This window comes from Lissotriton vulgaris, chromosome 6, assembly GCF_964263255.1.
Source record: "Lissotriton vulgaris chromosome 6, aLisVul1.2, whole genome shotgun sequence".
Taxonomy (NCBI): Eukaryota; Metazoa; Chordata; class Amphibia; order Caudata; family Salamandridae; genus Lissotriton; species Lissotriton vulgaris.
In genome coordinates, this window is record NC_141694.1 from 324,330,444 (window position 1) to 324,354,649 (window position 24,206).

Sequence of the window (24,206 nt, forward strand, 5' to 3'; positions counted from 1 at the left end):
TACATAATCCTTTATTTATACGACAGTGCCTGCAGTATCTCACAGTATACGTTTGCGGTAATTTGATGAGAAAAATACAGCAAAAAAACGTAAATGCATTAATTAAATATACCTTATGTTTTGGAGGTAATACCTGGCTCAATTATGTTTAATGTACACATACTGTAAATTCATATTTTAGGGCAAGAAGAACTGTGGGCCGTGGAGATAAAGCCGGACCAATGAGGGGCCCATGGCTAACCGTCCAGGGGGGCGGCAGCCTCCCGGAGCGGGCATCCGCAAATCCGTGAAAATAATAAGACATCATTGGCTGGCGCAGTTTAAAACCATCAATTTGAGAGGAGAAGGGAGGTCCAACACACATCCAAAAGGTCGGAAGAGGCAACCCCTCATCACTGGAAACGTAGAGTTGAGCTCAGTGGCGTAACAATTAGGCCTGGGCAAAGCACAACGCTACGTAGTTTGCGAAGTGTGCGCTACTTCGCACTACGCAAACTGCATGTAGCACAGTGCAAACACGCGTAGCGTAGCTGTAATTTTTTGCTAACTCTCAGTCCTCAACGTCAAGTTGGTGACCACGAGCAAGCAAAATGACATCCCGGCGAGACTTTTCCCTCGTTCGCGATCAGCAACATCAAGTTGCTGATCGCGAGCGTGGAAAATAAACCTCCCGGCGAGATTCTCAACGCGGGGAGGTCAAATTGCTCATTGCGAGTGATCGCGTATGCTCGCGACCACTCGTAACGAGAAACTACCAGTCCGCTTTGAGAAAGCTGCCGCTCAAGTAAAAATCTACTTGAGCGGCAGAAAACTACACACAGTTCCCCTTGAGCAGCATTAGAGGTGGCCTACATGGGACAAACAGCAGATGGCCCTGTCACAGTGGGTCTAATGTGTTGCGGTAGCTGAACAGAGGCCCCCAACCGCTACCCCATAGACAAGTGTGATATGGTGGCCCTGGCAAGGAATATGAGACATGCCTTCCCTAAAGTTTGCACCATATGGATGGTCAGGCATGGGATGCCAGGAAGATCAGGGTCCCAAAGGTACTATTGGAGCAACACAGTGGCATGCGCAGTAAGTGGTGGGGTCCCACACCAAGAAGGTTGATATGCCCCCTATAACTGACAAGGCGGCGGGAGGGAGCAGTCAAGGAACCAGCAATTTCAGGCAACCTCATGGGGCCAGCCCAAGCCAATGGACAGGGCAGATAGCATCACTACCAGTCAGGTTACAACTAGTGGCCAGCGCAGGGAACCCAACAAAGAGACAGGGTCGGAAGGACCATGGGAAAGTAAGGCAGGAAATGTGGACCCCACAAAAGCTTGGTCCAGCGGGGCAGTGACTGGCGAAGCTAGTGGAAAACCAGTCAGTGAGTAAATTAGGCCATCACCCAGGGACTTACATATCATTGCATGAGGAACGAGGTTGGCTAGCCTTATTCCTCTTGCCGTGAAGAAGAGCATTTGGCATAAGGAATTTATTGACATTTCATCATTATTATAAGTGCAACGGGTGTGGCTGGACATAACAACGCAGGACAAGTAAGAGGAAAAGAGAGCCAAGCGCAACCCCAGAATATAGCAGTCCATTAATAACTGGCTCTAAGCACTCAGAACACTAGCATGTGTATTTGTAGAGAAGTTCCCTCCGAGATCATCTGTCCTTTTCTTTCTATATGAGCAGAAGGTCCATAAACTGCAGCTGAAGTATCAGAGTGAGGCATGGCAGTAATACAATGAGGGCATTAGGAAAAAATGACTGGGAGCATCAGAACATAACAGGCTTTACACAGCACATGGTGGCAGCGCGAGAAGAGGTAAGCGTGCAGGAGTCGAATTTTCAAGCACACAGGTATAAAGGTAAACAGGAGGGCCATCAGCAGAGCACCAGAAATAGGCCTGTCCCTGGGGGAAGGTTGGGGAAAGGCCATATGACAGCATGCTAGAAATACAACAAAGATTAATGTAAGTGCGGCCAGTATTGCAAATTCAGACACATTTGTAGCAGTTGCGAGAGTTCCCTCCCAGTGGTGGGTTGTAAAAAAGGCAAGGGCGCCAACAATAAAAAAGATACCCAAAGGAGCTGATGCCCCTGAGGATTTGACTAGAGGGTCACCGGCTGGAGGATTAGGTGACGTGGCACCAGTGCTTAATTTGTGCTAGTGTTTTCTGGTGCTCAGCACCTATTAATGAAACTCTACCACATGGTGGTGTTGTGTCTGTAATTTGTATGCAAGGTTCATTAGTGAAGCACTTACATATTTAATTTATCAGTACAAAATAATAACACTCCGATTTATACCTGAAGTTTAATGTGATGTGGGTTGCACCAACTGCAGTGGACCCACGAGAAATACCTTGGTCCACGGAACTTAATTTTTTGCAAATTAAGCACTGGGTGGCACCTATCCCCGTCTGAGTCAAAGATTTTACACCAATGCTCAATTGAGATCACAAGCTTGAGGATGCACACATGTTAGTAACATGTTTCAAGGAAAGCTTCATCATTCCTTATAAGGGTCCACAGGTTTTAACCGCAACCCTAAGTCAGTATCTGAAAATATAGAAATAGTTAGAATAAAAGTGGCAAGGGAGCTTCAGCTGGAATGGGTGGTGGGCCCGTTTGCACACCCACCGTTTGAGAATTTAGTCATCTCTGCGCTTGTCGAGGTCCCAACGAAGGAGGTTGATAAGTTCTGCCTCATCCACCACATCTCATTCCCCAGAGGCTTATCAGTCAATGACAAGCTGGATCAGGAGCTGTGCTAAGAATCCTACACCACACTAGACGATGCAGTTGATATGCTGAGAAAAGCAGGGAGGTGGGGCTTTGATACCAAGACAGACATATAATCCACCTTCTGTCTCCTCCCTGTGCACTCCAGCAGCTACCACCTACCGGTTTTCCAGCTAGATGGTACGACAAAGTATCCTCATGAGTTATGCGATTTCCTGTTCTTACTATGAAACCATTAGTACCTTTCTGGAGTGGAAATTGGGTGAAAGGCTCCAGCAGGGTGGTGTCTCAACTTTCTGGATGATTTTCTCTTCATTGGGGAGCCGAGTACTGAGCAATGAAGTACCCTTCTAGGTCATTTTATCACACTAGCAGATTAGCTAGGCATGCCTCTGGCGCATGATAAAACAGAGGGACCCACCACCCTGCTAATGTTTCTATGTCTAGAGCTAGAATCAGACAAGTTAGTTTGTGGGCTGCATTTCCAAAGGTCAATGGCTTGAAGCACACTATTGTGAATCTGCCAGTCAAAAGAAAGCAACCATCAGCAAGATTCAACAGTTGCTGGGCAAACTGACCTTTGCTAGTAGGGTGATCCACGTGGGAGAACATTCGCCCAGCGACATGCACGGCTGATGAAGGAATTTGGCTAGAAACATCATAGGGTCAGACTAACACTTGGTGTGAAGGAGGACTTGCAGCAGTGGGACACCTGCCTCTCTGCTTTAACAGAACTCTGGTGTTGTGGGAACCCTGGGTCTCAACCAGGCAATTGGAACTGTTCAAAGGTGCGGCAGGGGAAGGTTTTGGGGCAATCTTAAGAATTTCACGGTTAGACCTGGCATCTTTGACGTGGTTTCCCCTGTCTTTTTGCCTCTACCTCCTGTATTTTTGACACTGTGCTGGATTTCGTTTTTGCTGGTTTAGATGCTTTGGGCACTTTGCCACTGCTGATCAGTGGCAAAATGCAAGTGCTCCTGAGTAAATTGTTCTTGTAATTGGTTATCCATGATTGGCATATTTGTATTACCAGGAATTCCCTAGTAAAGTGCACTGAGTGTATCAGGGCAGGTGATTCAAATGCTACTAAGTGGGTCTGCAACACTGATTGTCCCACCCACATGAGTAGCCCTAAAATGGTGTCCCAGGCCTGCCACCACAGTGCCTGTGGTCAGTTGTTGACTGCGAGATAAGTGAGACCAGATGGTATCTGGTGTCATCCCTAGTTGGCACACACTTTGGTTGTGTTCTCTTGGGTCAGAAAAACACTTTCATTCAATATTCTCTTAGATCATGTTTTATTTAAGGTTGTTCGTAATTTGCGTTGTGTTTTATGTTATTTCATATCAAAGTTCATCAAATAATTTCGAGTTTCAACATCAGGCAAATATCAAGGCGTGTCCAATGCATTTCGGGCACTAACATAATGTGCCCTTCATCAGGGAAATGACACTACAAATGAAGGTAAAACAAAATATCAATAATGCTGATCTTGTCTCAATATCATTGCATTACGTTTCAGTTCACATAATAAAGCATACAAAAGAACGTGTTTTTCCTAAAACGTGTGTCTCATGCGCTTAATAACAGTTGGTGGTATTGTGAAGGGTAGTTGGGGTTTGTGCTGGGGGTTGTGAAAAGATCAATTCTGTTTATACTCACATGCCTGTCATGTCGGTATAGCGGTTAATCTGTGAAGGTACAGGCGTTTGTTAGGTGTTTGTCAAGTTTACAAAAGAATTAAAAAAGCAAATGCGTGCGCGCTGCGAAGCAGCGCTGTGAGCTTCTGCACTAACCTGTGGGATGTTTAGAACGCGCTTTGTCTCCGAGTCTGCCGGTTTTCGATGTGCCGGTAAAAGCAGTTAGCTTCCGGCTTTCATTAGTTTAAGGTAGTTCTCTCGGTCACGTGGGATAGAGAGAAAGGAAAGACTATCATATGTAACCAGTTTAACGGGTTATGTGAATATGGTAGCGACGGGCAAACTTTTTTCAGGCTGTGGTTGTTCTTGTTATATATAGTGAGGCACGGGAATTAAAAAAACTTAGCCGAGTTCGAATCCCCGTTATGACCGATTAATTTTAACTTTTTCAGTACGCATGTGCACTTCCTTTCAGAATCCTTCATTTTTTAATTCCCGTGCCTCACTATATATAACAAGAACAACCACAGCCTGAAAAAAGTTTGCCCGTCGCTACCATATTCACATAACCCGTTAAACTGGTTACATATGATAGTCTTTCCTTTCTCTCTATCCCACGTGACCGAGAGAACTACCTTAAACTAATGAAAGCCGGAAGCTAACTGCTTTTACCGGCACATCGAAAACCGGCAGACTCGGAGACAAAGCGCGTTCTAAACATCCCACAGGTTAGTGCAGAAGCTCACAGCGCTGCTTCGCAGCGCGCACGCATTTGCTTTTTTAATTCTTTTGTAAACTTGACAAACACCTAACAAACGCCTGTACCTTCACAGATTAACCGCTATACCGACATGACAGGCATGTGAGTATAAACAGAATTGATCTTTTCACAACCCCCAGCACAAACCCCAACTACCCTTCACAATACCACCAACTGTTATTAAGCGCATGAGACACACGTTTTAGGAAAAACACGTTCTTTTGTATGCTTTATTATGTGAACTGAAACGTAATGCAATGATATTGAGACAAGATCAGCATTATTGATATTTTGTTTTACCTTCATTTGTAGTGTCATTTCCCTGATGAAGGGCACATTATGTTAGTGCCCGAAATGCATTGGACACGCCTTGATATTTGCCTGATGTTGAAACTCGAAATTATTTGATGAACTTTGATATGAAATAACATAAAACACAACGCAAATTACGAACAACCTTAAATAAAACATGATCTAAGAGAATATTGAATGAAAGTGTTTTTCTGACCCAAGAGAACACAACCAAAGTGTGTGCCAACTAGGGATGACACCAGATACCATCTGGTCTCACTTATCTCGCAATTTTTCTGACGTCGTGGGGCTCTCGACGCCTCCTAATCGAGCACCACCAAACTTGAATAAAGCACATTTAACTTGAACAAATTCACCATAACCAGCAGTGCATCAACCCAACTTTATTACATTGTCAGTTGTTGACTGCCATGCTGCCCTGGCCAGTGTCCGCACTGGCCAGGCCTAACCCTTCCCTTTCTCTAAACATTGGACACCTCTATAGAAGGCCCTAGGTATCCCCCCTGGGCAGGGTGCAGTAAATATGACAGGTCGAGCATGTACTGATGTGACATGCTCTGATAGTGAATTACAGCCCTTTTTGTTTTTCACTATTGAGAGGGCTATCTTGCCCATAGGCTATAATGGAGATTACTGAGTATAAGGTTTACCTGCATATCTTCCCATAGGAGCAACATAGAAACTTAAAGTCTGGTATCCCCGAACTAAGAATTTAATAACACATCTTTTAGGAAGGACGGTTTTTAAATCCTGTGTTTGAGAACAGCACTTTTAGAAAGTGGTTGATCTCTTATCTAACCTTTCTGTGTGCCTTGGCCTGTTTGTAAATTGACTGTCTGGTTTGTGAGTGACAGGGGCTGGGGAGACCCAAGGAGGGTAAATGAGTCAGCCCTAGGCGGAATGACTGCATCTGCATCTTGAGTGGTGGGAGGGGATAGAACCTGGGCCTGAATAAGGCTGTGCCTGCCTTCCACAATGCTGGCTCCACCTCCTGCTGGGCGGCTGACGACCCTGCCCCTCTCTCTAAAAGAAGAGGAGAAGACAGAAAAACAAAGTGCTCAGGAACTGACCTGAACTGGTTCTGACCAAGCCAAGGCCTCTCTGCCTCTAGAGAACAAAGGAAAGACTGCTATAAGAAGGGCTACCCACACTACAGAAAATTAGATCATCCTGGAATCAAGAAGGAACCTTTGCCAAGGAGAAATCTGAAGACTGAAGAGGAAGGACTGTCCTGCTGTGTTTGTGGGTTGACCTGCAGTTGCTTTGCTGCCAAGGAGAGGGGAAGGACTTTGTTGGTGCTCAGTCCCCTTGCTTGAGGAGATCTCCAAGGGCCTGAAGAAAGCTGGCCTCCTGTTAAGAAGCCTCAAGAACAAAAGGACTTCACCCCAAGCTTCCCCCCTGAACTCTGCCGAGAGAGTTCTGCCCTTCATAGAGTGCTAAATCCGGCCGAGGGGACGTTGTGGCCTGCTGTCTGGGAAGCTGGACATGGAGAAGCTAAGACAATCTGCAAATTTTCACGCATTGCTCGCTTACGGAGCGCATCCCCGACAGTGCAAGGAAATTCCCGCTGCTGCGAAGATCGAGATCGTCGCAGCGCCTGTTGCCGCTGCAAAAAACGATACATCCTGCGCTTGCGGAACTCATCAGCCCGGTGCGGGAAAATTCCTCTCGCTGCAAGTATCGTCGCAGAGCCTGTCATCGATGGGTGAGATCGCCGCACCGCTTGCTTGCGGACCGCATCACGTCGCCACGAACATTGTCGCAGAGTCATCGCATCGAGGGGCCGCGAGAGGAGAAGATCGACGCTGCGCGACGCATTGCCGCTGCACCTGAGATCGTTGCCGTCCCAAAGATGCCTTTGCGAGGCGCTTCCTATGGAACCTGCGAACCGGAATCCATACAAGGTATCGCCTCCCTCCCCATACAGACTGGATTCGTCACAACACGCCCGCTGTGTCCAGCGGGGCTGTCCCATCGCCTCCCCAGGGTCTCGGGAGTGACGCATCACTTGTTTATCAACGCTGCAGTTTCCCTTTCGAACCTTTGTTGCATCTAAAGGTACTTTTGGCTCAACATGAAGCAACTGTGGATTATTTTAAAGAAAACCCTAGAACTCTTTGAAAATCATATTCTTGAACTGTGTATACTGGCTTTTTTGTTGTTTTGGTCTGTGTAGTTTAGATTAAATAACTTTCTTTTTCTAAACTGGTGTGGAGTCCATTTGTAGTGTTTTCACTGTGCTACTGTGAGTGTTGGTACAAATACTTTATACATTGCCTTTGATAAGCCTGTCTGCTCATGTCAAGCTACCAAGGAGGTGAGCAGGGGTTATCTAAAGAGTGTAGCCCTCTTACCCTGACTAGAAGCAAGGGTCCCTATTTGGACATTGGTACCTACCTCTGCCAATTAGAGATCCCCATATCTAACAGGCACGGTGAGCGGCAAGAAGGCACGAGAGGCAGCTGACATTGAACATCACGTTACTCATGCTCTGTCCCACCATGGTAGCCTTTTCGATGTGGAAGGACAGACTCACTAACTGACAGATTACTCTATGGTCAGGTAATCACGCGATGGTGCAGGCACACACTCTGGGGGTGGCACACTGCCTGAGGGTGTTGGGCTTGTTGCATCACCTAGTTAGCCGCCAACTGACCTCAAAGATGGCGATCAAGGCCAAGCATGTGTCGGTAGCGATAACGCTCTCTCTTGCTTTCAGCGGCAGAGGTACCAGAAGTTGGCGCCGCGAGCGGACCAGGATATGACACCCGTCCCAGTGTTCCTGTGGGCCATGGCAGACCTGACCTAACAGCATTGGTTAAGAGGGCGCTAGCACCTAAGACAGTGGCCAAGTACCCTTAAGTGCTGCACTCAATTCCAGAGTGACATGTTAGAAATCATCAACAAACCCTTAATTCGATTGAATCTAAAACGCAGTCATATCATATAGAAATATTATTGACTTGATAGTTGCTCAAATTTAATATCACAGGAGCCTCGACACGTTTCGTGTGCACATAGATATAGCACCACATTCATCAGGACTTTTTGTAATAATTGTCTCTTTATGAGGAATAGCGCAAAATCATGTGTACCTTCGAGAATGAATGCTAAAATGCAGAAAGTAATATCTGTGTAGTTATCACTCTAGTCTCCTCAAAATGGGCGTTTGCGAACTCTGATTCATATTGCATGTGGGTGGACGATAACTTCACCATTCCCATAGGGGAAAGTCCGTGCTAAACAACATCGGAAACTCTCTTTAAATTGATAAGGAGTGTGGACGCCTTAGCGCCTTTTTTTTGCCTGAAAGCAACCTCGGTTGATTGTGTATATCCAAAGTTAAAAACCGATATTGTAGTCCGTGGGTTCATAAAGATATCTATGGTCCCTCGGAGTGCTGTTGTATACAAGGAAGATGCCTCCTTCTGCCGTTTATACGCCACCTCTGTGTTCCCTTCAGTCACGATTTCAATGGGTGCCTCGGGGTCGAGTGAGCACTTCAGTCACGATTTCAACGGGTGCCTCGGGGTCGAGTGAGCCCTTGTATTATACGACGTCCAACACTGCTCAGCAATCAGGAACATGTGGGTTTCTTGAAGATATTCCTTTTTGATATTCTCTTATGAAAGTATTTTGTATAGTGTATGGTTGAATGTGGTTCATTGTTTAACAATAGCAACAACTGTGGCAGCCCACAGCCTGAGTGACAAGTGCATTAAACACCTTGGCAGGTGGTCTTCTAGAGCCTTCAAGACATGCATAAGACCCAAAAACCTCTAAGTCATGTGTCTTTTACTGCATGGGACTCGGATGTCAGGTGAACCGTGTGGTTGCTGGGCCACACCTATGTGATGAGGGCACAGCAATGGGCAGCCCGCAGAAGTCATAAGAGATGATTTGGTTACACAACACGGCCGTGGTCTGGATGGGCAGGTCTTTGATGAGGTCGGCCCAGCTGCTGCCCGCGGTGAAGGGGGCGTTGCAAACAATGGACATGCCTGATGCGGTGCTGATTAACCGGGCGGGCAATGATTTGACTGACCTAGTGCGGAGGCGACTCTTCAAGGCAATGAAGGTGGAATTCTATGCAGTGGTAAGACTGGTCCGCCTGGCGGAGGTCATGGGGTCAGAGCTGATAGCATGTTTTGAATAATGGGGGGCAATTGACCAGAGGGCAGTGTAGAGGTCCAAATATAAATCCAAATATAAGCTTAACATTTCCACGAATAAGTGAGTAGGTTCGGTAGGGGCAACAACTCGTTAAAGCATGAGCTTATTAACCCTTAAGACCTCGGGCAACTACGCGTAAGGCGGGGTTCACCTCTCCAGGATAGGCATGGACATGTTCCTGTTGAACACCATGGAAGCGCTCGAGCAGTTAGGATTTTCTTAGACCTCAGGGTGACGCATAGGTAGGACATGGTTAGGGGGAGCTGACGACGTATGTAGAACTGCCGGCAGCATGGTGGAGACAACACCCAAAACTGCCAATAATAGCACAGTAGGACAGGAGAAAGATACACTCAAACAGGGCCCTTGGGATGCCTCCACAGCAGGCACACTAAAGGGCAGGCCAACAGCCAGCAAAAGGGTTGGTGCCATGAGAACACAGCACTTGCAGCCCAAACAAGGACAGAGGGCCACCTACACAGGACATCACAAAGGAAGCCTATAGGCCACAGCGTGCGACACCAATGGACCGCAGGGTAAAGTACTGCGCGGGAGATGCTGTCAGAGCTGTGATCTGAGGACTTATGGCAATGGAGTAACATGTCAGGGACAGATTTGTAAGTGATTTAGGATCTCTGATGGAGACAATGTGTCAAATGGAATGTTAATAATTTGCATGATGTGGGGATCATATTACAGACCGTTGATTTGTGATGATTTATGACCCATATTTGTGATGTCAATAGACTACGGCCGTTTACCCACCAGAAAGGACTCCTTACTCATTACTCAAGGACTGGGGTGGAGGGTGCAGGGCAGCCATGGTCCGTGCAGGTTAGAGCAGTGGGGAGATTGGGGATTTGGGGGGTGGCCGACCAGCGGGAGGCTCTCCCCCCCGGGGAAGTTTGAGGCACCAGGGGAGGGGGGGGGGGGGTGGAAGTTTGACCCTTAGGGTTCGCCGTAGCTGGCGTTTTTGGGCTGGTTGGGCTGGTTGGGCTCCTTGGGCTGGTTTTGGGCTGGCTGATATATAATGCAGCCATTTTGTGTCACCGCACATTGTTTGTGGCAGTGACACAGCAGCCAGGTTAGCTTAGGCATTTCGTGGTCGCACCCTCCCTCCCTGTTAATTTCTTTCTGGGTCTGGGGTGGCGGGGGGTCCGGGTCCGGAGGGGTTTTGTTGGATGATGGTGCACTGGATTAGGGTACAGTTGTGTTGTCGCTGGAACAGGTGCGGATACTGGGGGCGCTTTCCTAAGGAGATAGGGTGGTTTTGCTGGAGGCCTGGGACCGTATGGTAGGCGGGTGTGAGGTCATGGAAGTCACTGGGGCATGCAGTCGAGGGGTAGGTTGCTGAGCGGATGGTTTTATTTAAGTTGAAATGTTGGGGTTAAATTTAGGGGTGGGGGTGGGGGGCTGTCAGGCAGTTGTTATTTAGTGAGCAGTAGTTTTGTTCGGCACAGGCCAGGTGGGACATTGTTGTAGGTGCACCTGATTCCAATAAAGTGGCCTTTTTCACACTACTTTGGTTGTCTGTGTCAGTGCTTCCCCCCCCCCCTCACCTACTGGTGTGCCCCAAGGGGCCGGATGGAAGGAATTTCGACAGACGATGATAAGGAAAAATTAATTAGTTATTTAGTTTTCCCTCGTGATCGTCCATCGAATCCCCCCTACTTGGCTCCGCCACCCCACCACTCGGCTCCGCCACCCCACCACTCTTACTTTTCACTGGCCACGGCTTGAGCCAGGTAGACAGAATAAAGCCCGGAGGGGTCACTCACCCATCGCAGTAGCAGTGTGTTTTTTAACCCGTTGACTGCTGTACAAATTCTGCCCCGGTGCGGGCATTTTAATCAGTGGGCGAGGTTTGGACGGCCCCCTCCGCACACGCCCACAGTCACGAGCGATGGCTGGGGGCCGTCCTCAGCATCGAACGGGTTAAAGCGAGTCATGGTCTCCCACCTCTGAGCAGATGTTACAAAAGAGAGAGAAAAACAGGACCCGAATGTGTGATCAACGCTTTAAATGTAGAGCACATGTTCAACAGGTCATCTCTTTCAAAACCGGTACACGTGCTTACAACTACGAAAATGTTCAGGACACTAGGACAGAGATGAAAAAATTGACTTGGATCCGGATTGTCCGGCCAACTAATGTTTAAGAGAAGGGGTAGATCTGCTCCGAGAATTGGTGTTATACGGCGGGGGTGCCTTTGAAAATGTGTGTGACCCCACATATTTGTAACTTTGTGGGCATTCATAAACCTTTTCTTTGATCATCATTACTCTGGAAACTGTTGAGTAGGCAGGATTAGCAAGGGCTGGAGAAAATCAGTTTCAGTGGTGGGAATGGGCACGGAACACCCCCAACATTTTTGATTTATAGGAGCAAGTGTTTCTCCATTGGAAAACTATAATTTCCCCTTAGAGAAAAAATCTATTTGCATTTGCTTTCAGATTTTATCACGTGACTAAACAATTCTGTATTTGCTTATATAGCATTTACAAAGATTTGCAGGAGTAAAACTGAAAACGTTTGTGAATTCCAAAACAATTGCAGCAAACCTAGAGTTGTACTTTTTTGACCGTGTTCCAATAATCAAGCACAAAGTGCAAGATTCACAGTGAAGTCATAAATCCGGGAATGAGTATTTCAAAAGTTGTATGTGTTAGTTCCCTGCTTTTTGTCAGAACTGACATTCCAGAATGTATGCTGTTTACAAACATCCCCAGCCCTATGTGTGTGGAGTCTTCATTTGCCCTAAAATCCATCTGCATATGGTTTATAACTTGGAGAAATGTTTTTTTTTTTGTTTTTGTGTTCAAGGTATTTAATTGTTATTTGGGAATACAAACAAAGGGAACTTGGAAAACGGTTTTTAAAGATAACTTTTTTCACATCATAAGGAACGATTTTACCTCAAACGCTTTTTCTTCCCTCCCATACATGCTACTATGAAAATGGGGCATAATGGTGCACTTTCTGCACTATTGTAGTACTCACTCTTGGTGTACGTTTGGTTGTATTGATCCATATGAGAAAGCCAGTTAGATGCCGGTAAAAGCACACAGAGTTAAAACAGTGTGGGTATTTACTTAAAACAGCCTGCTTTTCACTGGTTACTCACTACTCTCCCATTCCTGCCTACTGCGGTGTGTATCTGTGATGTGGCCCAGTATCACCATATTTGCTGAGCTGCTGCTCAATTGCAAAATAGCACACTCTACACCTTGGTGAGTTTCGACCATGAGGTCACGCCCTAGGCCCGTTTATTTTATATCACATCCCTACGTATGGGCTGTGACTAACAGGACTCAAATGGAGGGGCTCACTCACTAAACGAATATATGACGTTACAACGCATACATTTACAACGCATGCCTTTACAATACAGTTTTAACATTGCAACATCCTTTACAAAGCATTATTTTACATCGCATGCCAAAACATTGCATTTTCAGAAACCACCTTTACAACGCATTCCATTACATCGCATTATACCATTACAACGCATACTATTACAACGCATACCATTACATTTACATTTAAGGTAAATGTTGGATAGTGTAGGGGTAATAATTCCTGCTCCAACTGAAGTCAGTGCAACAGTAGGGCAAGTGTTGGGTAGTGTAGGGGTAAAAACTACTATTCTAACTCAAGTGAGTGCAACAGTAGGGTAAGTGTCGGATAGTGTAAGTTTACTATGCGTTGTAATGGTATGCGTTGTAATGACTTGTGATGTAATGCCTGCGTTGTAGTGACATGCATTGTAATTACATGCATTGTAGTGACATGCGATGTAGTGGCTGCGTTGTAATGACATGCGATGTAAAGGATGTTGCGATGTAATGATTGCATTGTAAACATAGTGTGATATAATGACTGCGTTGTAAAGGTTGTTTCCCTCACTAAACACCTCTTCTGCAGGAAGCATAGTGGGATCAACCCACTACAATAAACATAGCATTCCTCCTTTACCAACAAAAAGATCCAAAGAGAGGAGCGAAGAAAAGAAAAAACACAGAAACCGAGAGATAGAGAGAAAAAAAAGAGAGAGAGAGACAAACAAAACACCAGAACAATGTATTCAAGGCAATAAAAAAATCCTTCAATCAAGAAGAAGATGTTGCCGGGTGGGGTTGAATATGGTATCTTTCAATCCCTCGGTAATCGGCATCTCCTCTCGTCTCATCCGGTACAGCAGGCGATGGTGAGGTGCTGAGATCAGATGGCTTAGGTGAACACAGTTCTGGGAGACAGCATCTTGCAGCTTCAGAGAGTGGGGCCTGCCCCTGGTGAATTGGGAGAAGGAGGATGACCAAATGGCAACAGCTCTTGCTCGGTAGGCTCTTTTACTTCCAACCATGTCCCTGTATCTTTCATGAAGCTGTTCACAGGAGTTTGATAACCCTTGAAGAATGAGACATTTCTGGTGATGAACTCTCCAGCTCATTGTGCCATGATCATGGTTCCTTTCACTGTTTGCACCTTCCACGGAACAAGTTCAAAAGGTCAGGGGAAATTTCCCCAGGAATGTCTGTTCCTCACCATCACCAGTTTACCCACTTTGATAGGACTCTGTTTGGCTCTGCGAGTTTGGGACATGTGTTCATTCCTTAGTCGATGCTTCTGCAACTTGTCCGCAACCTGCTCTTGCATCTCTGAAGGACTTTCCATGTGAGGAATGACATCACCACCAGTGCAATTCATGCATAGAGAGCTTGGACAGACATGAGTTGTAGAATGAGTAGTCAGACGATACTCCCTCAGAAAGGCATAATGGGCATAGTCCATTGGCCAAAGCATTTCTAAGCACCTTTTTTAGAGAGTGCATGAAATGTTCTGCTTCTCCTTTTGCTTGGGGCCAACAGGTTGTATTCGTCCGGTGGCCAACACCCCGGGATTGTAAGGCTTGGCATAAGGAGCACTGGCGAACTGCCTGTTCTTCCAGGGTGTCAAGACTGGGAAACAAAACCTTACACCTCAGCTGAGACCTCATCTTGACAACCCCTTGATGGGCCAGGTGGGCGAGAACAACCATCCGCTGTTGTAAAATCCCGGGAACCACCAGATGTGACCCTCTTTTGAGATAGCCTTCAGGGGACACAACAAGTTCAGCACAAACATTGTGTACGGAGACTAGCGTCAGCCTCGCATCATCCATGAAATATGTATCTTTTTGAAGCAGAGTACCCAATTTCCTGGAATGTACAGCAGAAATGCCCAACTAGAACTATTACTTTATACTATAGATATACTCCATTCACTTACAGGCCTTTCTTAAATAAAGACGAAGGTCTTGAAGAAGTTCTGTACACTGGGGCCTTCCTTTCTGGTTCAAGCATTGTGTCTGGAACTTTGGGGGCATATTATCAAGAAACGGAGTTAAAATTATCGCTGCTTTAGCGGCAGGAAACTGCCGCTAAGCGGCTATAATGGGCTTGATAATATGCCCTTGTGAATTCTAATAGAAGCCCATGTTCTGGTGTGAACATGGGCTTCTATGGGAATTCTCTACGGTATATTATCAAGTCCATTATCGCCTCTTTAGCGGCAGTTTCCTGCCGCTAAAGTGGCGATAATCTTAACTCCGTTCTTGATAATATGCCCCCTGGTTCGTCAAGTACTTTATTTTATCATTGGTAGTGGTTGTTCATTTCATTTGGGTTTTTGCTTAATTCATGACCCAGGTTGATCCTTGAAGCATCTCCTGAAGTGAGAAATTGTCGCCAATGCTGGTAATCAGGGTTCTTTTATATTAAAATTCCATCATGCATTAAAATGATTTGAACTTTGTATCGACTTATTACAACTTTTGTCCTTTCATCAGTTGTGAATATCTTTTATAAGGATAATATCTTTATTGACGTTTAAATTCAGCAGTGAATATTGTGCAAATCTAAAAATATATATATCTATTTTAGAGTGCACTGGTAAAACAACCACAGCCATAGATCATTTTATTTTATTAGATCATAGTACAAGGAAATTATGCTTACTTTAGAGTTGGAAAATCTTTCATTAAAAAAACTTAACTGCGCGATGGCTGGGCCTGCCTAAACAACTTGTACATTTGCCCTCTTTACTCAAGTGGTGCCCGGGACATACTTTGTGTATTTCAGGTCTGTTGAGCATTAAGTTCTGATCATAACATTTATTGTGTCCATTCTTTTAAAAATATAGTATCAAATCCTTAAATGAGTCTGTCAGCTTCATGCTGTCTCCTCCAAATGAGCAAACAACATGCTTTAAAGTAATATTGATGCACCTGTTTGGTTATGATCTAATGTACACATTTATTATACATTGTTGACCTCTTCGAGCTCTACATCAAATTAATAGAGTAAAGTGTGCCAAATTACATTTCGCAACTCTCCCAAGCTAAGGGAGTTGGTGAGAAAATAACTATTCAAGTAGTTGTTTTGACATTAACAAGCGAATGACTATAGTGTGACTTTTATTTGTCTCCTTGTGTTCTCATACCAAACATGTACTTCTGTTTTCTATGTGCAGGTGTCATAGCAGAAAAAAGATGACCGCCGGCTCACAAGGCCCCATCTCGTATGACCTATCAGAAGAAGAGCTGATGGCGAGCATTGAACGTGAATACTGACTTGCCAGTCCCTGCCTTTGCTGTGGAGAAGGATTTTTATGAAGCGTTGACAAAGAGACTGCTCTGCTGAACAACACTTTTATAGCACTTTATATTCATTATTTAAAGACTCATTTATACTTATTGCTTGTATATAACTGCTAAATTATGCGATCGATCAAAGCCCGTTGTACATGTATTGTACATTTTTGCACTTTTATTGCCTTACCTTTTATATGCAGTAAAAGTTCCAAGATCTTAGCGCAATATCAAAGATCAAAATTACCCATCTACTTACATGCTGATATTTAGGGACATATTTATGAAAAGTGTGGCGCAGGGCAGCGCAACAAGTCACCTTGCTGTGCTGCTCTGCACCACTGTGAAAGGGCAGGAATCTGCCGTATTTATTAAATACAGTGTATTCCTGTTCTTCCCTCGAACTGGCGCCATTTTGGCCGTCTAGCATCAACACAGGCCTCCTTGCACTGTTGTAAGCAAGATTGTTTGTGTACAAGAAGGGGCACATAGAACACATAGAAAGAAGAAATACTGAGGATAAAAGAAATTTCTCCTCATTACGCCTCCCCATTGGAGGCATATCTTTTTGACACATTCCTAGGTTTATAAGTCTTTGTAAAGCTAGGAATGCAAAAGATTGGGAATTGCGTGATAACACCCATGCAACGCCCATGGAACGTCTCGGTTGCGCAGAGTAATGCAATGCAGCAATTTGCTCTGCATTGCCTTTTACTCAAGATTTTTAAACCATTCAAAGTCACACAGGGTGGCTTTGCGTGGCTTCGTAAATCTGACTTAGAAGTTTGGTTCACGCATGTACCATACTGCGCTGTGCAAGCATGGCTCAAAGCTCTCATAAATATGCCCCTTAGTCTTTTGGTAAGGCTAATAATTAGCTGTCTTAAGTCTAAGAGGAATTTAAAAGAATATTTATTTTTCCCACTGAGTCCATTCATACCTCAGTGCCTATAGAAGCAGCACACTCTAGTTATACATTGTTGGAAATTTTATTAAGTGTGCAATACAACAATTTCTTTGGTTGCTGCAACTTTTAAAGATTCAACTATTTGCTGCAGGATGGGTGATTCAGAAAATTGAATTTCTTATATAGCTTTATAAGACTATGATAATAAAAGAACTACTGTAGTTGATATTATGCAGTGGTTCATTTTCCGCTAACCGCCGATACCCCAAAACTAAGAAGTGATGGTCAAAGGTAACTGTAACTAGTCACAATGGCAACAATCCAGAACAGGATAAGGCCTCACCTACTTGAAGGTAACCCTCATTACTCCAGCTATCTCCTCACTACTTCTAAGATGCCTACAGAAAAGTAAAACTATCCTTCGCCTATGGGCTCTTTCCGTTGCCTGGGTGTAGTCATAAATGCCGAACTGACATGGAGTTCCTCCTATATTGTTACCAAAGCTCTCCGGCCAAATCGGATCCACTGAGAAAAAAGGATGGGCGTACTGTTTGGGACAAGGAAGACAGAATCTGAGTAATGGAGATTACCAGGTAATATTCAAGAGATTACCTGCTCAGGTTCCTCCTCCCTTAAGTCCTTGCTTTGTTATGTATACCCAGCATTGTTGTTCTGCTTTGACCCTTGAAGTAAAGGACATATGGCAGGCTTAGTAAACCATCAGGGAATGGACTTCTTACTTTGAAAAAAAAAAGTCCTGCATTACAACCGGAAAGACACTTACTTGAACAAAAAATGCCATACTGGAATTTTCTACTTTAAGCATGTAATGGAGTAAAAAAACAGGGCCCGGGCCAGGATTCTTCCCAACTGGTATACTGAAGAGAAGTCCCACAAGACTCTTTCATGGAGTTGATGTACTTCTATCTCAGGGTTCCATGGTGTTACGTTTACGAGGACCAAAGTTATTCCACATTTTCAAGAGAGACACATTAGATAGATTACCTACAAGAAATCCAGATAGGATTTTTTTACAGAGAAAATGGTCCTCCTAAAAATATGTCACAGCACCAAGCCACCTATACCTCTGCTGAATGAGCCTTTTCCAGTAGACTCTCACTGGTTACCACTAAGCATGGGCGAATTTTGCGGATCTCGCGTTCGCGAATTTTGCGGATTTGCGGATTCGCAATCCGCAAAATCCGCGAATTCCCGCGAATTTGCGGATTTTTTTTTTTTGTGTTCGCCCGTGTTTCTGCCAGTTCGCGAGGGTTTTTACAATTTCGCAATTTGCGAACTTACCTGTCGGGTCGCAAGTTTTGCGAACTTGTTGTTTCTACGTGTCCAGCCTGTTTAGGACACTCTTCTTCATCACTGCCACTCTCTGTCACCACTGCCACTCTCTGACTACTCATGCCACCCTCTGGCCCACCCATGCCACCCTCTGTTTCATCACCACACCCTCTGGTTGTCCAGTGTACATTATTTTCGGCAAAGCAAAGCACACCTTCCCTGCCTCAAGTGACCTGAATTAATTTGGGGCTGATCAATGTGTCACAGAATATTTTTTTAGCTGGCACCTGCTTCCTTAGTGCGCCCTGATTAGTGATCTTTTGCACTTGCTAAGTGCTTTCATTGTTGCAAAATTAGTTACAACACCTGCCCTGCCCCAACTGACAATAATGAATTAGGGGCTGATTAATGGATTTTAACTTCCAGCCTGGCTCCTGCTTGTCTCCCTTAGCTGTAATTCAGGACCTTTGTGGCATATGTGTAACTATTCTGAGGTTCAGAGCAGGGTCACATAATAGTTTCAACTGGCAACTGAACTCTGGAGGGGCCCCTCAGGAAGCACTACAGGAAATGTCTACTAATGATGAGCCTGAACTTTTGAACCTGGTAAGTAGTTACTTTCAGTTTTGCTAAAATCGTATTTCTGCAATTTTGCACTTATTCGCGGGGCGCGAACTCACGCGAACTCACGCGAACAGTGCGAGCAAAATCCGCTGCTCGCGGATTTGCGGATTTTGCGGGAGATTCGCGAATCTCGCGGATTGCGAATTTCCCGAAAATCCGCAAAATCCGCGAGCGGAACGGATTTTCCGCCCACACCTAGTTACCACCAGGGGCCATATTATCCATGGGGCGCATTTTCCTGGATTGCGCTGGACACACCATTCATAAGGTGTGCCTAGCGCAATCCTGGAAATTGCGTCGCATTATGGTGAATGAGCTGCCCCCAAAGCAGCCGTGAAATGTAGATGGACCCAGGACAGCTCATTCCTATGAAAAACAGAGCCGCTGCTTTGAAGCCGCCAGTGTTTCACAGTGCAGGCAGCAACCCACCTGCACTTTTTAAAGGGGATGTCTGGGTGGACCATAGGGCCCCCTTTGCCCCCTTCCAGAGGGCTGCTCTCAGTGAGCGAACTGAAAATGTGCCACCTTTTAGGTGACACACTGTCAGTGCGCCTCTTGAGAGCTTCTTTGCCTCTGCTCCCGCGTCTGTAATATTGTGCAGACGCCCCAATGCTTATGAGGAAATGACAGCTGAAGATGGTATAACAGAATGAGCTGCACAAGCGTCTCTGGCCCCTTCTCTAATACCAAAGTGCCACGAGTGGGTGCACAGTTGGCACAAATGCCCGCTGTGCCCCCGGGGCACCTTGTGTAATATGGCACTAGATATGTCACTATGTGCCGATTACTATGCCAAGTAAAATCATCATCTTTACCCCATGGCTAGTATAGCTGGGCATATGTTTAGGCCATTCTAGTTACATGAATGTTGGCAAAGAGCCAGTCATAGTGGCAAAAAGGTCACTTACTGGCATTACTCAGTATCTCATTTTATATCCAGCATGTGAAGCTAAGCCTCTTCCTATTAAGAACGATTTGAAGAAAACAACATCTCGTGGGAGTCCAAGCTCTCTGTGCACATAGGATAGGATTTGTTGCAAAGCACCACCTCACTGTTTTGGAGATAAATCTATCTGGAAACAACATGACTTAGGGAAGCTTAGAGACAAATTACTGAAATGATCTGAAGTGTCTGGGGGACGTTATAAGAACAAAAACAAATCCTTAATTAGTGAATATCAATGACAACCTCCAAAATCAACTCAAAATGGAGGATCTTGTAGTGATAATAAAACTATTGACAGAGCGCAAGAAGTAGAGGAAGATTTAACCAACTCAAAGAAAAGTGCTCCAGGTCAATGGCCTCAAATTATGCAACAGGAGCTAAACTGCCCCCACTTCCTAAATGTCACAGCCTGTCTGACAGGTGCAGGGCTACACTGGGATCTAATGAGAGGAAGAGACCTGATAAGCATGGGAGGTACATCTGTAGCGTCATCTTAAGAACTTTGAGGCCCCGGACAAGAAATATTTTGCAGGTCCCGGTTTGGAAGAACTTTGAATTTTATTTCCTATTTTCTGCCTAATCAAGCCCTATGGTTCCTAACAATATTGAATTATACCTTGAAGGCAGAAATACACAGAAGTGAGCTAGACATAAAATTTACTCTGCCAAGTAGGGGCCCTGGGCAAATTGCCCTATTGCCCCATTTGGCCTTGCCTTAAAGCATCTCTGTACATCTGAAGTAAATGGGCAGACATCACAGGAGCATTGAAGAGAATGTGTCTGGGAAATAACTTCCAGAATATTTAAGCACTATGCACAAACTGATAGGGCATTAAAATATATGGTACAGCGTTCTGCAGACTCAACGTTTGCATTGCTTCCTCAGAAGGTGGAAACATAAACTTACCTCAACTCGTGCCTGCAGGAACGAGTACTGTGTCACAACCTTCAGGGGTGGACAGCAAACTTCACACCGCCGGTGGAGTTCGCAGAGTTTTCCCCACTCCGCGCTTCGCTTCGAGTGCGGAGTTCAGCAAAAGAACTCTGCCTACCGCCGGTGGAGCAGTTTACCAGCGCTAATTTCGTGGAGAAGGTAATGCTGTGTTCATGCTGGGACACCCTGCAATCCCTCAAGGTGGGTAGTAGAATAAGGCTGAAACGTATGTTATACTATGAGATGTTTGCTGAGTTAAGAATTTTTCCATTAAGGAGAAGGACTACCCTATACATCGCCTATTAAAATCCGCCTGTTCCATTTATGGCTAGAAGCATCGTTGTGTGTGTGGAGGACATAGTGTGTGCCTGTCCACCCTGGACACTGGGCCTCGCAATGAGAGCTCTATCCACTATTGTGAGGCCTGCACCACAGTGGGTGTTCTTTCTGGCCCGCTCAGGCGAGCACAACCTCGATTTTAGAGGTCTTTACTCTAAGCGCTTGACACTTATGGGTCTCCAGAGATTTCCCGCTTTTTAACTGCTGACCAATGGTCCACTGCTCTGCCCGAATGACAGAACATCTTTTGTGTTGAGAATTCGATAACTTATGGATAGATATGTACAAAAGCAGCACCGTTAAATTAGTCCACGCGTCTTCTACGTCAGTAGCAATGGGTTAGTGGCCTCCAACTCTCCCAAGGCACTCCTCAACATTTCACATTCCACCCGGCGACACACCTGCTGCGCATAACTTCAATCTGCTGCTTAGAGACTCCCTTCCCATTCGGATGCTCTGCTTTACTATATAATGAGTTTAAACCAAAGGGGTTTCGTCCGTTCTGGGAGCCTGGCAGGACGTCTAATAATTTTTTTCAAAGAAGGGGTACCAGGCCACCAATTTCAGTACTGCTAATTAATACTGCAGATTCGAAATACAACGCAGAAAATCATTGTACTTTACTTTCATATTTGTATTGATTCAACTTCATTTCAAACAACTGTTCATTACTCTTGATGCATAGGAGGAATACACATTTCATTCAGTAAATTGTGCGAATCAAAATTGTATGAAAAACATTTTACAAAAACATATTATAATCAAAAACAAAGACAAAACACTGTTGTATTTGCATCAATTAATTACACCAGTCCAAAATTTCAACAATTGCCTGCCAAAATTCAAATTCTATGTGGCACTATGACAGGCAGGCTGCGGGGAAAATTATTTTTTATAAAAGTTCGCGCTCGGGGTATGTTTCAATTATGACACCCTCACTAGAGTCCCATTCAATGTTGGTCCCTCGCAGACGATTAAAGACGTGCCGATGCGTTTCCAATCCCCTTCTGCATTGGGGGATTATCATCAGGGCTTTAGACCACGGTGTAATCCTGGTAATTAACAAAATAATATATAATGAGTAGCGCCCTTCTTTACCTCTCCTTATCAAACTTTTAAATAAACCAATCCACTAAGTACATACTGAGAGTACCTTAGAGCTTTTGATGGGGTTCTTTTAAAGGTCCATCTTCTGTCCCTAAACACAACCAAATTGATTTTATATGAGTTTGAGTCTGACGTTATGGGACAATCTTAACTACTATCGTTGTTTTTTATGACTTCGAGTTGGAAGCACTTACTGGAGTCTTCGTACATCTATTTCGATGACTCCCCACTTGTGTTCGTGTTTCCAGACACGGTCAGCTTAGGATGTTTTGAATTCACCCTGCAAACAATTAAATTGTCATTGTTTATACAGAACGAAGTTGCTTACTGTTTGTGTCTTAGGAAGAGCTTTCCACGGCATTTCTCTTACTTGTATGAAAGGTTCCTCTTCTACCAGATGAATTGTATCCTCATCTAAATTTGGGGCAGCATCATTTCCTGTCGCAACCAAACAGAGGAAACTTTTTTTTTTTAAATCCAGTGTAAATGGAAAGCTATTTGTTTAAATGTGCGCTTTCATCGTCCTTATTAATCTATCTGCTGCAGCCCAATATGTTATTACATTGCATGTTGTCGCGATGGATTACTTGAACCACTGTGACATTTTTGTTCTGTATGGCAGTTTCACCGCCCGTCTACTTCACATTTCATAACGGTGTTTGCGGCGGGTTTCACTTAGTTTGCAGCTGTGTTCTTCTGACATAGATTCAGTCTTCTCTCCCCAAACGTGTATCACTCGATGCTTGTGTTGTCTCTGGCTTTATGCATGTCATCATCGTGTTCCTTGTCCCTTTGGATTCTGGGCTTTGTGGTTCCAATGTTCAAGTTTGTGCTTGGTTCAACTCGCTTAGCTCATTCAATCCTCTTGTTGTACAATGGAACTTTAGAATTAGATACGCTTCTTTTTTATGAAGAGAGACGAGACGTACCCGTGGAAGCAAAGAACCGATGTAAAAGAGAAACCATCAAGTTTAATAAATCCGCACCAGGACGCGAGAGGAGCCCTGGTGCGGATAGCTTTCCATTTACACTGCGTTTAAAAAAAAAAAGTTTCCTCTGTTTGGTTGTGACAGGAAATGATGCTGCCCCAAATTTAGATGAGGATACAATTCATCTGGTAGAAGAGGAACCTTTCATACAATTAAGAGAAATGCCGTGGAAAGCTCTTCCTAAGACACACACAGTAAGCAACTTCGTTCTGTATAAACAATGGCAATTTAATTGTTTGCAGGGTGAATTCAAAACGTCCTAAGCTGACCGTGTCTGGAAACACGAACACAAGTGGGGAGTCATCGAAATAGATGTACGAAGACTCCAGTAAGTGCTTCCAACTCTAAGTCATAAAAAACAACGATAGTAGTTAAGATTTTCCCATAACGTCAGACTCAAACGTATATAAAATCAATTTGGTTGTGTTTAGGGAAGATGGACCTTTAAAAGAACCCCATCAAAAGCTATAAGGTACTCTTGGTATGTACTTAGTGGGTTGGTTTATTTAAAAGTTTGATAAGGAGAGGCAAAGAAGGGCGCTACTCATTACATATTATTTTGTTAATTACCAAAATTACACCATGGTCTAAAGCCCTGATGATAATCCCCTAATGCAGAAGGGGATTGGAAACGTGTCGGCACGTCTTTAATCGTCTGCGAGGGACCAATATTGAATGGGACTCTAGTGAGGGTGTCATAATTGAAACATACCCCGAGAGCGAACTTTTTATAAAAAATAATTTTCCCCGCAGCCTGCCTGTCATAGTGCCACATAGAATTTGAATTTTGGCAGGCAGTTGAAATTTTGGACTGG

The 24,206-nt window shown here is 44.7% G+C and overlaps 1 protein-coding gene across 1 annotated transcript in view; it reads left to right on the forward strand.

The window, feature by feature from the left end:
- LOC147707304 (uncharacterized) overlaps positions 1–17,385 on the forward strand; it is a 103,830-nt gene extending 86,445 nt beyond the window's left edge. The window contains exon 3 of the mRNA XM_086926351.1: positions 16,135–17,385. Within this exon, the coding sequence (XP_086782477.1) occupies positions 16,135–16,234 (100 nt within the window). The 3' untranslated portion in view covers positions 16,235–17,385. The remainder of the gene's footprint in view (positions 1–16,134) is intronic.
- The last annotated feature ends 6,821 nt before the right edge of the window (positions 17,386–24,206 follow it).